Source organism: Thalia democratica, chromosome 2 (genome assembly GCF_965202585.1).
Source record: "Thalia democratica chromosome 2, ktThaDemo2.hap1.1, whole genome shotgun sequence".
In the NCBI taxonomy this organism is placed as follows: domain Eukaryota; kingdom Metazoa; phylum Chordata; class Thaliacea; order Salpida; family Salpidae; genus Thalia; species Thalia democratica.
In genome coordinates this window covers 19,446,821-19,465,128 of record NC_139166.1, presented here as the reverse complement: position 1 = coordinate 19,465,128, position 18,308 = coordinate 19,446,821, and the positions used below count along the sequence as shown (strand labels likewise).

At 28.3% G+C, this 18,308-nt stretch overlaps 1 protein-coding gene across 6 annotated transcripts in view; it reads right to left on the bottom strand.

Annotated features, from left to right (window-relative positions):
- Positions 1 to 882: 882 nt before the first annotated feature.
- LOC145849733 (uncharacterized) overlaps positions 883 to 18,308 on the bottom strand; it is a 40,303-nt gene continuing 22,877 nt past the window's right edge. For 3 of the 6 annotated variants that reach the window (XM_082954771.1, XM_082954769.1, XM_082954773.1), the window contains 17 exons: positions 17,363 to 17,457; positions 17,195 to 17,284; positions 16,695 to 16,862; positions 16,178 to 16,388; positions 14,365 to 14,438; positions 14,010 to 14,146; positions 13,583 to 13,762; positions 13,033 to 13,170; positions 12,170 to 12,345; positions 9,195 to 9,329; positions 8,613 to 8,807; positions 7,952 to 8,031; positions 7,669 to 7,771; positions 7,014 to 7,406; positions 4,218 to 4,283; positions 1,780 to 1,956; positions 883 to 1,196 (listed from right to left, as the gene is read on the bottom strand). In XM_082954771.1, the coding sequence (XP_082810897.1) occupies positions 1,134 to 1,196; positions 1,780 to 1,956; positions 4,218 to 4,283; positions 7,014 to 7,406; positions 7,669 to 7,771; positions 7,952 to 8,031; positions 8,613 to 8,807; positions 9,195 to 9,329; positions 12,170 to 12,345; positions 13,033 to 13,170; positions 13,583 to 13,762; positions 14,010 to 14,146; positions 14,365 to 14,438; positions 16,178 to 16,388; positions 16,695 to 16,862; positions 17,195 to 17,284; positions 17,363 to 17,457 (2,481 nt within the window). In that variant the 3' untranslated portion in view covers positions 883 to 1,133. The remainder of the gene's footprint in view (positions 1,197 to 1,779; positions 1,957 to 4,217; positions 4,284 to 7,013; positions 7,407 to 7,668; positions 7,772 to 7,951; positions 8,032 to 8,612; positions 8,808 to 9,194; positions 9,330 to 12,169; positions 12,346 to 13,032; positions 13,171 to 13,582; positions 13,763 to 14,009; positions 14,147 to 14,364; positions 14,439 to 16,177; positions 16,389 to 16,694; positions 16,863 to 17,194; positions 17,285 to 17,362; positions 17,458 to 18,308) is intronic. The other 3 variants (XM_082954770.1, XM_082954774.1, XM_082954772.1) reach the window with 2 other exon arrangements.

Sequence of the window (18,308 nt, the reverse complement as noted above, 5' to 3'; positions counted from 1 at the left end):
AAAATAACTTTTTTTTTTGCTGATTCATCATATTGTAAATTTAGAATAACTTTTAATACAACTAGTTTTAAAAAAATATTGTTTGCTAAAACATGAGTATAAATATATGAAAACATACTTGAAATACATTTGATGAGATTGCCTAGTTGGCATGTTGAATCAAGTAGGAGTTGCAGTTTTGATACACAAATAGCTATCTCTCTATATAAGATAAGTTAATAATCTAATAATTCACATTACCTTATAAATTTGAACTGTTTTAAATTTATTACTTAAAAACTGAGCAGCTGATGTTTAACTTTGTTTTAAGCAACATCTTTAGACTGTAAATTTCATAATTTAATTGGTTGAAACTGTAAAGTAAACATATACTGTAAATAAAATTGGCAAAAGATTGAACTTTACATTGAGTTATCTGACCTAAGCACTAAAGCTATTTTTAGCATAAACTTACAAAAAGTGGATTTTAAATCTAAACCCAGGGCCAAAAACTAAAATTGCTGTTGCAAAAATTTACGTAATTTTCAAAGATGGCCAAAAATTGAAAAGGCTCCCTTATGGCCCCTTTTCTAGTCATGCCCCCCCCCCCTTTGGCCCCTTTACGGCTTATGGCCCTCTGACTTCCTCAAATGGCCCCCAAGGGGGCCACTTGGCCCACTTTGGGAAACCCTGATGTAGACTAATGTTAAACTGTGTATCCCTCTATATTAGTGCGTTTTTAATGATACATCGGAAATTAACTAATAACTAAAACAAAATCATATACGTACTTTGTACTTAAAATTTATTTAAACGACATAAGTTGGTCACTAAAATATAAACTGAAGCAAGATTTCCAAAAACTTTTAATACTGCTAAATGAATTTTAACAAGGACCAAAACTTAAAGAATACATCTAATTTAGTAATAAAGTATGGAACAATACAAATATAATATGTTGAAATTTTTATATGGCACATTAAGTAAAAAAACTATGTAAATTTATAAAAACTTATAGTCTTTAAGTTATTAAAAAAAAATCAAACTTAACAGTATGTGACCTGATAGAAAGAAAAATAAACAATGAAAAGCACCGTAACACGTATAAGAACATAATTTTCTAGTAGCTTGGAATTTCGTACTAAATAAATAAATTAATAACATTCAGCTTCTCTGGATGATTTTGAATAATGTTCTTCGAAATGTAAGTGCACTTTCTGTAAAAAATTATGAAAATATTTAGAGTTAATTAAACTTACAACTTAACTTAAGAATGTCAAGTATAAATCTACAATAAAATAACACAAACGTTTTTAACTTACCTTTGTAACCAAAAAGAATATTCTTATTTACAAACCAAGTTTTTTAATACAAAGATAAGCTTATTAAAAAAAAATAAAACAACATTAAGAAAACACTCTGTTTAGCTTTTTAAGTTTAAAGAAAAAAAAAGAGTAATTTGACGTTAAGACGACTAAAAAAATTAGCAACAACAAGTGAATGTAACAAATAAAAAGTATTACCTCAGTAGTTCAATAAATGCTTACTGGACTAAAACCTAACAAACATTTAATAATCGTGAAGGAATAGATTATTTTTTAAGTAAAAAAAAACGACAATTCTTAACTTCCGCCAACTTCTGAGCTTTTAAAATTAATCTATAAATTTTAAACTTTGGTGTTTTATTTTAAACAATATGAACTTTTTTTTCCGTCCCTTTCATTACGCGTCTTTAAACTTAAGTGACCCAGGTTTTTGTGCCTGGGTCCAGCGTCGGACAATAAACTTGCAAAATCAAACCTCAATGGTGTCGAACTGGCTGGAGAACTTGTGCCCGCATTTGTCCCACGGGCAGGCGAAATCGAACTTCTGCTTGCCCTTACCACCCTGCGTGACCACCTTGCCCATGTGGAAGCAGTTGACGTGCGTCTTCAGCGCGTCGCCGTTCGAAAACCCGTAAGCTCCACAATCACCCCACTGTGCGAAAGTATAACATTGATTTTACATTGATTTAAAAATTCCTGTCAAAAGGCTTTTGAATTAAACTGCGTTTTAAATATTTACATCAGTGTAAGAACGGTAGCGAAATGTTTATAAATAAATCGATATTCTATTACTTATTAATAATTTTTTTAAATTGAGTTATTGTTTGTATAGCTCCACAATCTCCAAATTGAAAATACACCAAGTTTTTCATTATTGTGAGAAAAAATATTTATTGACTTAGTCAAGAATATTGATTCAAGTAATTCAAGCAATATCTGCTTGTTATCCGTATACTTTAAAAAAACCTAAGACGCTTTTGAACTCCAGCCTTACAAAACTAGTTTCTAATCACGCTACGCGTGCCCAATCGGCCGAAAAGACGTCAGGTACTAGTAGGCATACTCATTAAAGTAATCTTGAGCTTAAAACAGTTCCTTAACAACACAATGTGTTATCAAACGATACTATAATAGCAGAGGATAGTAAAAGTTAGTGTTTTACAACAAAATAATCTATGAAAACGAATTAAGATATTTGCCTATTGATTTACAGTTGTAGCTAAATATTTTACAAACAAATTTTTATTATTAAGCGATTGAGCTCAACAACCTCCATAGTGAAAACATATCAATGCTTTTTCAAGTATACTATAGCATAATAAAAAGATTCCAGCAAAATATAAATTGTTACACGGATCTCAATAATGATTTTTACTCAATTCATCCGCTGAAAATACCTACGTCTTCAAGTATAAATAGATAATAGGTGTATGGCTTTTGATTTAAACTACGCTTTCTTGTTATTATAAGTATAGATGTATTGACAATGCAAAATTCCTTGCATTGTCATTGTTTTAGAGAGTATTTAGAGCTAGATACGGTTGAATGCACAAGCCAGACAACAAACGGCCATATTTGTACAATGACGAAATGTTTCAAAATAAATACTGATGCAACAAAACATCAAGACATGACAAGACAGTATCATGTAAGCAGTTAGTCAGTTAGTTTTTGTGTGCAGCTAGAAGCAACAACTTCTCTTGAACTTATTTTGTGAATGTTAATTGTAAATATTTTTTTGTTTTTAAGTCAATATTTCAACTGGTGTTTAATTGTTTAAATATTTGAGTCAGATTTACATGCTTTATAGTTTATTAAATCTTTTACAGTTTATTGCTTATTAAAAGTTTTATTTAAGTTTTAGTTATTGTTTTAAGTCTTTTGAAATAGATTAAAACAGCTATCAATTTATATTGAAAAAGTGTTTATAAAAGTAATTTATAATTTTGTATATGCTAGTATTTCTTGTTGTGTATTGTATAAAAGATTCATCACTTAAAAATGTCTTGCCTGATTTATATAAAATAGCCTAGAGTCTCATTAAGTATTTTATAGATCGTGTCTACTGACAATTTACAAGTTAGTACTTAATAAGTAGTTTAAAGTTATTATGTCCAACTTAGATAATATTAATGATAAGTTGCCTGCAGCGGGTCCTGAAGTTGCCTGTTAGAAGGTCACCCCGCTTGCAGGAAAAATATGAACAAAAAGGTCAGGTTGACAATCTACCCATAGAAAGTCAACCTGACCCAACTGAGACTTTAGATGTTGGACCACCAATATTCGAAGCCCACATAGAAAACATTAGGATGGTTGCAAATTGTTCACGTACACAAAGATTATATAAACATACTTATAAGTTATTTTTTATATAGCTTCACTGTATTTCTACTCAAAATAAAAAGCTTTTGTGATACATTAACAAAAAAATACATAACTTATAGATTAGGACAAAACATTATGGGTTTAACAGTTTGGTAAAATAAAATTTCATATTATACATATAAGAAACCTGTAAAACTTTCAATTCTTTAAGATTTATAAGCATTAGCTTAATGAAACACGCATTGAAAAACTAATAGTTAAATGTTTTTTTATACGTAAGAGTTATAAAACAATATAGTATACACTATAAGTCTGTATTGTTTATTAATTGTGTTTTTATTACTTAACTTTTTTAACAACTACATAATTTTTACTCATAAAAAATTTATACTATATGAAAAGTACTCTACTAACAAACTTATGTTTCATCTGTAAAAAACTAATATAATACTTGATATCTATTAATTTTAGCAAGTTATCATGATAAAAATTTATTTTGAAAGCTTCAATGAGTTTTTGATTAGTACACTTATTACTCTACAACTAGACTACAAACATTTAAAAGAAATGATAAACTAAAAAACCAACTTTGCATTGCAAATTGTGAACAAGATCGATTATTGGGTTGTAGTTGTAATCAGCGGTCGAATTCATCTGTGTCAAAAAATAAACTCTGTTATAAAGACACAAAAAAAAAACCAATGACTTTTTAAATGTTATTATACAAAGGATATAGTTTCGTAAAACTTTTTCCATACAAAAACGGTTCCATTTTCATTTTACAAACTTAACTTTAACAGGAATGTCATATTTTTTAAATTTGTTTAGGTTGTATGAATTTTTTCAAAGTTTTTGAAGTGCAAGCCTTTTGTCCATTTGAAAAACAATAAATTTAAAGTAAAAAACTCTCTTAAACAGTATTACAGTAATAAATATATACTGTATGCTACTTTAAATGGTTTTATAGTAAATAAAATTGTAAATAATACAAAAAATTTATTGTATATGTATGATTTTTGGTATATAATCTAAATTTCATTACATTTGAAAATTAATTAAAATACCAGGTTTTCCCACTTTGTTTCAAGTTCTTAAGTTACAGGTTTTAAGGCTCACTTTTTAGAGCAAAAAGTTAATGTATCTTTAACAAATTAATTTTTTTTTTATAAAAGCAAATTGCATAGAAAAAAAAGAATCATAAAAGTTTGATTAAATTATTAAACAGTTTGTTAATAAAAATAAACGGATCATTGTACAAAAACAATTTTACGATTTGTATTTACAGCATAGGGTTTAGTTTTATTATTATTGAGCAAAAACTTAGTACACGTGTGACTAAAATGAGACAATGTCTAAAAATACTTTGGATATATGTTTAAGCTTAGAAAAAAACGTCTTCCTCAAAAAAAAAAAAGAATAAACAGAAAAGAAATCCAGCTGTTTAAAAATAGTTACTAATTGATAAATATGATGTATTTTTAGGGTTCATGTCAATTCATGTTTAAAATTTTCAAAAGGCCATTTATTTAAAAAATATAAGTAAAAACGTACCGTATGGTTAAAATACTAACAAAGATGTTGATTGTAAAAATAACTTATTTGGAAAATGTTAAGATACAGCTCCAGTCTTTAAGAATTAACAAAAATTTAAAAATCATGCACCCATGTAATGTTCAACTTGAATTTAGTACGATATATAGATCTATTTTAATGTGTGTTAACTTGGATAGATGAAAAACATATATTTTTGAATACACAAGTATAGTTGTATAGTTTAAAAAATATCTTCAGGGTTTATTTTCATTTGATTTTTTTTTTAGTAAACTGTTCTACGTAAATATACTTATTTTTTTTTGGTAAATTATCGTTCAAAATTAAAATCTTTTTTAAAAGCTGCTTATATAACTCATATTATAGAATTCGACAACCATTTTTGAAGTATTAAACGTTTTGCTTTTTTAACAAAATAAATTTAAATGATTTTAAATAACCATTTTGATGGAGTTTATTTTTAGAAAATTTTGTTAAAAAGTTAAACTATTAAACAAAAAAAAAACATATACAGCTGTTAAAACAGAAAAGTAGGTAGTTTACGCAAAATTTCAAATTGCAAATCTGCAGTAAAGTTCAGTTATCAGTTTATAAGTAGTTTTAAACACAGGGATATTTTACAACTAAGTATTTAAGGTTTTTCATTAACTACGAGTAAATACATATTATACGATTACCTTTTTATTTATTTTTGAGAAACTTAAGAGGTATATGGCGTGTAGTTTTAAAGTAAGATAGTTTAATGTAACTAATCTAAAAATAGTATATTTTGAATATATTTATTTAAATTCATATTTTTAAGTATTTCAGTTTTAAATTTTAAATTCAAATTTTATCCACTGCTTTACTTTTTGATGTACCATAACTTAATGCTAAAAAAAGTTTAAGTTCTTAGCTAAGCTCTATAGGTTGTTAGAAGCTAAACTAAATATTTAATCAAGGTTGCCACTGGTTTTTGAAGAGTTGAAAGTACACGTTTTAAGGTCCATTTTAGTTTAAAGTTAAGTTAGAGGTTAAAAACTGTGTTAAGTAGTATAACAACATTAAAAAGATATTGTAAAGCTATTTCAAGTATGTTTTTTAATAAAAAAGTTTTAATGATGACAACATTTTTATCTATATGTAAGATAGATTTTTCGTGTCAAATCAAAATTTTACTACTTAACATGTAAAAATTATTTAAAATTCTAAGTTTTTTTAGCCTAAATTGTGAAGTTTCAGGTTTTTCCAGGTATTTGGCAAGCCTGTTTTATACACAAAACTGCAGTTTTGTTCTTGGATGTTCTTAAATTTTTGACCAAGTTTTATATCTAATGCATGCTAAACTGATTTAGTTTAAGTTTTTGACTAACACTGTGATAAAAAATCGTATTTTTTAAGATTTATTGAAATTAAAACATTGGTTTAGACGTTGTTTAAAAGCTATAAACTTTAGTACAAAGCAGTCATAATCTAAGTTTATAAATTTAGTAGTTGTAAATGCCATGGTTTTTCTATACTTAAATTGACATGCGTCTAAACATGAGTTACGTTCAGAAAAAAAAATGTACTGCTAGATTAAAAAAGCTTTACTTATAAGGTCTCTTCTTTGAAAACAAACTTCACTTATTTCTAAATATGTTGTTAAAGGCAACGAGGACTCATAGTACAAAATTTAAAAACTTACTGTTTTTGTTTTATTGAAAAACCTTTATAAATAACAACATAACAACAAAATTATAAACAAAAATACCAATAAACTTAAACTCAAATGAAGAATGCACGTTACACTCAGTAAAAAAAGTTAATAATAAAGAGATAGCAGAAACTTTGTAACTTATAATATTAACGTACCACGCCAGATATTTCTACGTCATTTGAAGTGTCATTTGTACTATTGTCAGCAGTTGAAGTGTCTCTTGTATTGTTGCCAGCAGAAGTTGAAGCGACGCTCGTATTATTATCGGCAGTTGAAATGACATTGTTACCATTTGAGGTGTCATTAGTGGAAGCGTCGTTGCAACTCGCCGAAGCGACGCTCGTGGTGTCATTTTGGTTGATAAAACTGTCGTCTGTGATGACAGCCGTGTTGGCAAGCTGTGGGATTGGCACCACGCTGACGCGACCGCTCAACAGACCGCTGAACACCAGTGGACATTTGAACTTTGTGGCGATGGACGTGTTGCGCACCAGCGAACATCTGTAGCCTGATGACGTTTTAACTGCGTCACCCACTTGCTTGTTGTCCTGAAAGTATCATTTATTTCAAGTTATTTACTTATGATAAACTAAATTTAGAGCTGCAAAGAGAATAAAGAAAGTTTATATTTTAACAAATGTTCTGAGACAAAAAATATTAGTTTCACTTTTTTAAGTTTTTAACTTCCCTTTCTAGGTTTGCTTAACCTATTTTGCCTGCTAATAATTTAGTAGTAAAAAATTGTTTTTAACTATTAATTATAATATTTAATAAAGGTTAACTAACACAGGTTAGAAAAAAAAAACTTACAAGAGCTGAAAACACTTTCACACAACCTTCTCTACCAATAGTGATGAAATAATCACCGAAGAACTCAATTTTGTGCATTCTCAAGTCGTGCACATTTTCCATCCTGTTATAATGGATTTAGTGATTTAAAATGTGAAAAATAAAATAATTAAACATTAAATAGTCTTTACTCTAACAAAACTTCAAGATTGTAAAGTTTCAAATATATTTTTATACGAAACTATAAAAAATAGATAAATAAAACATTAAAGTAAAAAAACTGTAAATATATTAATAAACAAACTTTTGTGTTGCATTTGTTCTCAGGTTGTGAATATGAATAGTGAAGTTATTTGTACATGTGTATACAACGCCATCATTAACCTGTTGAAGATCAAGGTTTTTACATTAACTACAACTATATTTAACTTACCCTTAGATAAGATACTAAACATCCAATATATAATTAAAACAATTTTTCTACAACTAAATATATCATTAAAAAACCAAAATAATGTTTTTAAGGTAACTAATATTTGAAACAAGGAGAAAAAATAGAAACCATTTTTAAAATTAATGTCACTGAACAAATATAAGGAAACTTAAAAAAAAAACAAGTTTTTAATTTTGACTAACTTTAATTTTTGTCCTTTGCAAAAATTTCATTTCATTTACATTTGTACCAAGGTTGAAGCAGTAAATTGTATCTAAGACATTTGAGATAATGGGTACAAACGGTGTTTATTTCACACAAATTAATTTTATATAACATCAATTATCACACATCATATACATTTGGACTATTTTGTATTTAAGGAGTTACTGCGAAAATTTGTTCGAAGGTTTGAAAATTCAAAAGCATCAACTTTTTTAAGCCTGGACTAGAGAAAGGATGCGCATTTGTTTTAAATTTACTTATTCTAAGTTATAACGCTTAAAAAGTTTTTTTTTTTTCAGAAACTAACAGCTAAAAAGTCGATGACTTCATCGTCGTACTTCAGCTTCTTTAAGACGTCACCAGTGGGTTGATCCCTCACGACTATGACGTTGTCGGTCACGTGGCAAATCACTTGCTTGTCGTCATGGCGACCGGTGGTTATTTTGGTCACCGCCGTCTTCCCGCAGTTCTTTAGCGGGTCCAGTCGCTTGAGTACTTCTTTCTAGAAATATTAAAAAAAAAAAAAAATTGTGTGTAAGTCTGTTAAGTAGGGCAAACTATTTATTATTTACTTTTTCACGTGAAAGTTTTTAGGTGCATATTCATTGTAACGATGTTAGTTTATTTAACTGTTTAAATACTATTTTTAATAACTGTTACATATACTATTCAATTAAGTACTGACGAGGTCTTTGACCGAAACTTATTTTGAATAAATAGAGTCTTGAACGAATAAATATTTTATTTCTCTTCTAATAGTTAAGATCTCTTTATTTGTTTTCTAAAAATCAAAAAATACAATAACGATGTTAGTTTGAACAACTTCTAAATATAAATTATAACCAAACAGGCTGAAATTGGTCTTGTAGAGTTAATTTCCTCGACAAACCTTTTTCAAGCAGAACTCAACAAGATCTCCGGTTTTCTTGCCAATGTAGCACTTTCTATTGTTGCAGTGCAAAGAAGTGATTTCGTCCATGTCTTGTATGTTCTTACGACCTACCGTGAGCGTTTCTTTGCCTGCCTGTAGTTATTTATTATAAGTACATCACAGTAAAACATTGACTTATAACTTACATTATTGAAAAAATCCGTAATTAGGATAGTCAAAGTATTTATAAAAAAATTGTTGAAAAAACCCAACTATACAACACACCATGGGCGTAGCGTGGGGAGGGACGCTGGCGCATGCGTGCCACCCAAAAAAAAAAAGAAGTAAAAAAAAAAAGCAATATCTTTATCCTTTATTATTTATTTCTTCTGCTTAATTTGCTTTTTTCAACTATTTTTTTCTAGTATTCGAAAAGTAAAACGAAATTTCGAATACCAGTTAGTGACAAGTTAGGGAAATTACCCAGTATATTGATTCGGTGCGTAATTGCAAATGCGTACCGATGTTGATGAAAAACTCCATAAGGAAAAAATTTATATCTTCATTAACTTCATAAGAATTTAGACTCAAACAGTACGCAACTAGTTAGTGCACCGCAGTAGTATAACCTTATGACAGATTTTTTTACAAGCCTGTTTTATAGTAATAATGATTCAAGAATAAACAAATTGTAGTAAAAATAGCAATAAACAACTGCTTATAATATAAAGATAAATTGATGATAAGAATAAAAAACATTAACAACATAATTTAAAAGAAAAATAACAAAAAGTAGAAAAAATAAATTAAAACAAATAATAAACAAATAGTTCATACTGTGATTACAGTTTTAATCTCACTATACAAAAAGTATTATTTAAATTATCTAAACTTAAAACTTTTATTAAAAGTAGTTTCTTTTTTTAAAAGATAACAAACAAATCAAACTTTGTTATTCTATCAGCCATGAAGTTTAAAAATTAATCAATTTTTGTAGCAAGTTATTTTAAAATTTCTTTAGTCACATCATGAATAAATTTATAGCAACTGGTAAAACAGAATTTTTACAATCAATTTTTAGTCTAAAGGACATAATTCATTAATTTTAAATTTATTTAGTTTTAAATCAAATTTTAAATGGCATTAAAAAAATTTTCTTTCTACCAACTGTATGTAGTATTTAAAAATGCTATTCCCTAAAGATCTTAAAAACTGATTTTAAGATAAGTGAAAAGTTAGATTTCTTGTGAATTTTTAAAAGCATTGAAAAAGTTGACCTTATAAAATTTATCTTTTAAACATTTTGTTTTGTATCAGAAACATTTAGTAAAATCTTTCCACACACTCAGGATAACTCAGGATTTTATGAAGTTTTGGAAAACTTTAGTATGACTCAGTAAAATTCAGGATAACTCAGAATGTTTTAAGTATTTTTAAGCTCAGGCTGACTAATGATAGATTTGTTTTTTTCAAACTCAGGGTAGATTTAGTGGTTTTAAATGCTTTGTTATAAAGCCTAGTTTCTATTAGTTTAAGAACAATAAAAAAATCTTTAATAGAATTTAAAATGCTTATGATGACATATGACATTTTAAAAATAATTCAAGACAGTTATTTTGACTTAAAGAGTAGCAAGGCAATCCTGATATCTTCAAATTTAATTGTTTTTTTTTTTTTTGTAAAATATGTTTTATTATACTAAAGAAAAAGTAAATATTTGTTTTCATTAATTTTTAGATTATTATCTTAAAAAATATGCAAAGTAATATTGTATGGAATTTTGCAAGTCTACAAATATGTCAGATAGGAAAATTATCTGAAGTTCAAAAGCTTGAATTGAAAAATAGCAGACAAACACCAGATATAGCTACTACTCAAGACTGCAGTTCAAGTGGTATGAAATTTTTATTTTTAATTTTGTTTATTTTCAGATTTTCTTCATTTGTAGGTTTATTTTTACAGTTTTATATTGTAATATAGGTAAAGAAGTTAAAAAAAAACTAGCTCTTTAAATTTCTTCTACAAAAATTTAAAAATTTATAACTTTCAATTTTAATACTGAAGATTTAACATTTTTATATAAAAGATAAAAATAGTATATTAAAAGCTGCAACAAACTAAAAGTATGAGTTATTTTGAGTTTAATACAATTCTTTGTTGTTGACATAAAATAGATATTGAACATCATTTAGAAATTGCAATGAAAAAAATATTTTGAGGTATTAAGTGTTATACTAGTTGACTATTTATTTAAGTCCATAAGTTTTTATTATTTTATTATTTATGTCTATCTATTTATTTGTTTAAGGCCATAGGGGGGTGGGGGCTTAGCCATGTTTTTTAGAAGTTGATCTTATTTTAAAGATTTTTTTAAGCTTTAAGATGCTTTTGTTGTTTTAAAAAATTCGAATTATTTTTTGAGATATGACCAGTTAAAGTCGGGCCGCATAATAGGTTCCCTATGGGAAGGGAAGACTAAAATAGCGTAAAAAGGCTAATTTGTTTAAAATCTATCTCCTCCTACATTTTTCAAGTAATCTTCTTCAAACTTCAACAGTTTAATATTTATACAATAACAAAAAACATTACTTGTGAATTTAAAAATTTGTAGTAAAATATTTTTTTTGAAAAAGAAAGACTTTTTTTTTTTTTTTTTTTTTTGTTATTTATTATAATTATCTTAATTCATAAGTAACGTTTTTTTTTTGTAATTTTAAGAACATTTTCTAAAATTTGAATTAGATTGCTTGAAAAATGAAGTAGGAGATAGTTTTTTAATAATTTTTTAAATTTACGAGAAAACTGACCCCGAAAAATTTGCAGCTCAAAAGTTTTAATTTAGGGGATATTTTGAGAAAAAAAATTTGCGCACCCCTGACCAAAATACCACGCTACGCCACTGCAACACACTTAAATTTAATAATAAATACCAAAAGTGCACTTAAATGAATGCAAAACTACAAATAAAATAATACATTACTATGAAATCAAACCTTATACGTCTTAACTGTCGCCTTCAGCAGCATCAGCCTCCACTTTTTCGTTTTTTTCAACCGCACCACCGCGCACATGTAAACCGTCCACTCTCGGCTGCCCCCGGTGGCCAGCGTGGCCGTTTCAACGCGCTCGACCACGCCATCTAGTGTGGGGTAGGCACCCACTTCTTTCTCTGGTGAGAAAAATTTTTCATTTTGTTACAAAATACGTTCACAACTTTGCATGTAAAAAATCGTCTCACTAAAAGTTTCAAATATTTTTTTTTTGAGATTTTACAAAACATATTATAATCTACAACTACTAAGGTATCTAAAGTAATATCGTTGTGTTTTAGTCGCTTTAACACTTTGTTTATATCTAAACTATCATACATAAAACAGGGTTGCCACTCATTTTTTCAAATTTTTTCTAGGTTTTCTAAATTTCTTCCAGGTTTTGAAAAGTACACATATTTAAGTCTATTTTTAGTTTCAAGTTAGGTTTAAGGTAAGAAAATGTGTTAAATAGTATAAAAACATTGAAAAGATACTGTGAAGCTACTTTCAATGTGTTTAAAAAAAAAATTTTTGATGATGATAAATATTTTTTTATTTACATGATAGATTATTTGAGTCAAATGGAAATTTTACACCTGAATATGTAAACATTGTTGAAATTCCAGGTTTTTTCCAGGTTTTTTTAGTGATTTTTGTTCAAAATTCCAGGTTTTTTTTTCAAAATTTTCCAAATTCCAGTTTTTTTTGCCTAAATTTTAAAATTCAAGGTTTTTCCAGGTAAAGTGGCAGCCCTGATAAAAACATTACAAATGAAAGATTGCGTTAATTTTAATATATTTTTGCAACTGAGAAATAAAACTAACTAGTGTTAACGTTCATGACTTTCAATAGGAGGTTGGGCGAGCAAGCAACGAGGTACTTTCCTTTTACCAGATCCAAATGAATTATTTCATCGTTGTTGACAGTCATCGCGCACTCGCGTTCCTTCACTTTGTTTTTATCTGTGATTAGTATAAGTTGAAAAAAATGTTGAGAACTTTAGATGTTGATGACAGTCAAAAATTGATCACCAAAGTAACTGAACACAAAAAAGCTTTCCCAATGGCAATTTATTAGAGAAAGCTTGTTTTGAAAAACTATTTCAAACTAATTCCAAAAAAACTCCTGATTTTTTTTCAAACATTTTCATTTGCTACATTTTTGGAAAAAAATTACAAACATTTTCATTTCAAACACTTGCTAACTGTTTTCAATATTTGCAAAACAAAAATAGTAAAAAACATAAAAACTTCAATTTATCATATTATACACTTTTACAATTATACTTTGGTTTAAGAAAATGTTGCTTTCAACAACTTCAAAATGAAATACAATTTATTAATATATGTTTATGACAAAACTAAATTCAAGTACCTTCTTCGGACAAATTCACAATCTGAATGTGCTTGAGTTCGGCGGACCGCCTGATCGAAACAATGGAGGAAGTCAGGCTGATCGACGGCGAGGTGAGCGAACTGCTTCTTGATGACAGTGATGTGGGAATTCTGCGCGGTGAGGGCGGTATGGTGGGGTCGGCGGGTCGAATGAAACTTTCTGTGTTTAGGATGTTAGGAGGTGGAAAATGATTTTAAAACATTCTACTAAGAACTAAAATTAACTAGATTTTCCATCTTGTTTATATTTTATGAAAAAAAAACTCAAGTGTGTAAAAATCTCATTTTTTTCCTACATAATAGGTCATAAGCTTTTTGTTTAACTAATCAGTTATCACGCTTGGATTATACATCTAAACGATCTCACCGCAGTCATTATAACTGCTAACACTTAAATATAACCTAACTTGTTTGCGACAAAATATTTGAAGTAAAGCAACTTTCAGTGATTCTGGTGCTGTCAGTCGAATTTTCAGTGGTGGTTTTCAACGAAGTGGCTGTTGAATGCCAAGAGTTATCACTGCTAACCGATGCATCCGTTGCTCTGTAAGCATGTAGTTTATAACTATTAAAATTTGATAATTTATTAACAAATATATAATTTATAAGAATACTGTAAGTTATTGTACATGAAGTTTATTCACTTTCAAAAATGTACAAGAACTAATAACATAGAAAAACTTACACCTGTACACATAAGTTATATTTAAATTGCAGTTTGTGCTCAGCAAATGTATAATAATTGATTATTTAAGAACTCACTTTACACTGGCAACACTTTCTTCAGTTTCCATTTCTTCTGTTCCTTCAGACTCAGTTGTTGTCAGCGATTTTGTCTGTAAAATATAAATAATCAATAAATATTACCAAATATTAGGTTGTTGCTACTAAATTCAACTGAATAACAAATACCATTGAAATTAATTTTTAATATGAAATGAAAAAATTTATTTTTGTCTTTAAAGTTAAAGTAAAAAACTAGTTTAACTTTACCTGGATTCAAAACGATTGGAACAGTTTGTCGATATTTTAGCAGACCTCTACTTAGCTTTTTCTAATTGTTAATTCCAACAAAATTTAACTATATTTTTATTGAGAAACTTATAAAATTTAATTTTATAAATCTAGTTTATTGTCTGGACGTAAAATGATAATAACTGCTGATTAATACTTTAACGCAGTGGTCGGCACGATGTACACAGGTGCACACTAGTGTACATGAAATTTCTTTTAGGGTGCACGAGAATTTTGGGGTGCATGAAATTTATTTTTGGGTACATGAATTTTTTTTTTCGCGCAGAATTCAATTTTTTTTTTTAATATTTCTACATTTAAGACATATTCAACCTTGATATCTAATTGACCATTTTGTTGTTAATAAAATGACCATTTTTGTACTCTCCTAGTTCTATTCTGTTACCTTATGTAAAATTTCTTCCACCCTTAGCCGCGCAAAGAAAAACCGAATTGAGCAAATCTCATAGATTCTTAAAACAAAATAAAACGGTTTGTATTCTTTCATGTTTAATTTTATTAACTCTTATTGTTTAAAAGCGTTTTAATACATTAAAAATCACTATATTAATCAGCTTAAACAACTATTGTTTGAAAAAAACTGTTAGACCAAAAAAATTCAATTATGTTTTACTTATAATAAAATTAAAGTATAGGAAAGGTCAATAAAATCAGGGCTGACACATACTTAGCTCTACAAGAATGTTTAAGTCTAGTTTGAAATTATAAAAACCTAAACCAATTGAAGCTAGTTTTAAAATATTTACCAAAACTCAACATGACTGAGACTAGTTATAAATTTCTTGAAAATCTTTGGTTTTTTTGATATCTTTTAAAAATCTTCAACTGTTGCTTTATTCAAAATTTAAAAGTTTGTAATTAATTCTTAATATTACATAATTCAAGATCTATAAATGTCTAATTTTCATTGTAATTTAAAATATTTTTTGCTTATATACCACTCTTTAAGGCTAGCTTGTGTACTAAGTCTAGTCTTTAGTCACTCAGGCTTAATTTCTCACTCAAAAAGTGGTTAACATGTAATAGTGTCAAGCTTACTTGTTAAATTTTAAATACTAAAACTCTGGTTGTTGTAAAAATTAGATCATCGATATTAAAAGTTTATTGAAATGGATAGGGTAAAATAATAAATTTAAAGTTAGAGTGTAAAAATTAACTGGGTGTTACCTAATTATTAGTAAAAAAACGATATAAAGTATTTACATATTTTAAAACACTAGCGGCGCTAAACAATGCAAATTGGGGTGCACAGAATTTTAGTTTTGTGATTTAGGGTACACGGAATCAAAATAGCGTGCCGAATACTGCTTTAACGGACGCCTCACTCTAATTAAAATATTTTATTTTCAGCTAAATTAAATTCAAATCTTCTTCATCTTAGTTGGTATCTGCTATCTCATGTACTTTTCAAATAAAACAGTTAATTTTACTTATTAGTAGTTTATTGCCTATATTCAAGATGACTGAAACAGCTTATCAATATTCTAACAAACACTTCACTTTTTTTCAATATATATTTTTAACTAAATCATTTTCAAACCTTATTCATCTTAATTGGTTTCTGCTGCCTCAGATACTTCCTGACGATTGCGTCAGCTTCCACCGTGGTCTGCGACGGAGGGCCGCAACCCTCGGAAGAACTCTCCTGATTGGTGGATGGCGGGGTGAAGGGTTTCTTGAACTCGTTTGTCACGTCATTATGGCTGCTTGATTCTGATTGGCTCTCCGCCTCCGTCGTTTCTTCTAGCTTTCTGTTATAATTTCTAAATGTACAAAAAAGAAACTATTAATAGTTGATACAAGTTTAGGTTATATAAGTTACAGATAAATTAAAATATATACTTAGAGTTCACCATTTAATTATAAACATTGTATCTTATATAAATTTAATAAAAATATATTTCTTTTAATTCCTTGCTTTAGATAAAAATCAAAAAATTTAGATGAATCATATGTGCTAGAAACCAAACATCACAGATACGACATTAGACGTTAGTGAACTTTATTTATGACTCAGTCAATTGAATTAATCTATAAAATTTCATTTACGAACGAACTTTAAGAAAATGTCTCTGTTCTTGTGGTTTCTGTTCAACGTGTCGTTACAATTCATAATATCGTCGTCAACGGAGTTAAGTTGTCGCTGCAAATCGCTTTTCTTAAGCTTGAGTTCCTCCAGCTTTTTCATCGCCTCATTGTCTTCGTCAGACATTCTCAAAAGATACCTGAAACAGTATAGCTTCATATTAAAATGTATACATATTTACCGTATGTAAAAATACTGCGGTATGTAAAAATATTTGACAGCTTTTTTAGTAGTCACTTATTTACATTAAATTACTTTTTTTTTTATTCGTTCAGCTCTATGAGAATTGGTCAGATTGGAGCTGGTTTAAACATAAATTAATCTGATGGGGGTTTACAATTAACTTTGATAAAGCTTGTGATTATTATTAACTAAAAACTAAAACAGAGTTTTAAAACTTTAAACACTGTAAATAAATCAAACTTAAGTATTTTTTCAATAACTACACGCTGTGCAAATTAAAACACCAACTTCATAATTCCTGCAGAGTTCAAACCCAACACCGAGTTCACATCAGAAGTCTCTTTCAACGTCGAATTGTGCAGGGGGTCTTGAGTCAAGCTGATAAATTGATACGAGATTGTTATGCATAACTTATAATTGTTAGTTTTAATTCAATCTGTCAGAACAAAAACTCACTCTGTAATGTTCAGGGAATCGGAGCTGGCCGTGGTGTTGCCGTTGGCCGGAGAAGCAGATTTCTTCAGTTTCTTTTTGGGCGAAGAAACCTGTGACGTTGGATAACAACGTTTCATTTTTAACTTTTAGAACTTTACTCCCACTTAAGTAAGCTGTGATTAATGTAGTAAGTTAGATAGTAAAATAAAAATGCAAGCTCAACTCTTCATTCAATGTCATGTAGCAGTCAAGATTTATAGCTGATTTGAAAAAACCTAAATTCAAACTTTAGAACTTTATGTTTGATCTCAAGCAGACTTGTAAAACTATATACACTTAACTTATCAGTTGAAATTTTTATATAAACTGAAGTTAATTTAAACAGTATTTTCAGCTGACACTTAGTACCTGCAAACTTCAACCGTCCGATTAAACGGATTACAGATTGCCTGCATAACAATCCCGGTCAGCTACAAAAACCTTTGTAACAATTTATGCAGGTCACAGTGACCTAAACGCTACATAAAGAGGTCACTGTGACCCGGATGTTTATATGTAGGCAACAAAATACCACAGATGTAAACACGTTTGTCACTGTGACCTGTCAAATGGGTATCTAACAAACGAAATTGTTAACCAAAGGTATTTGTGTTTAGAAGTTTGTCGGGTTCAGCTCTCCTACCAACGTCAAGGTAGTCAGCTTTTTATTTAAGCTTGTGGTGTGAAAAAAAAAGTGGTTGCAAAATTTTCGCTTAAATTTAATGTCTCCGTTGAAATCAAGGAAACACGTTCTACAAAAAAAAAACTAAAACACAATTTTGTAATAATATTTAATAAACGATGCATTTCTTAAAATAAATTTCAACAGTGTTGTCATCATAATTAAAAATTACTACGCTAACATTAAATTAAATTTTGCTACAGCTAGTTTAAAAGTTTAATCAAAGAGCAATTTTTTTTTTTAATT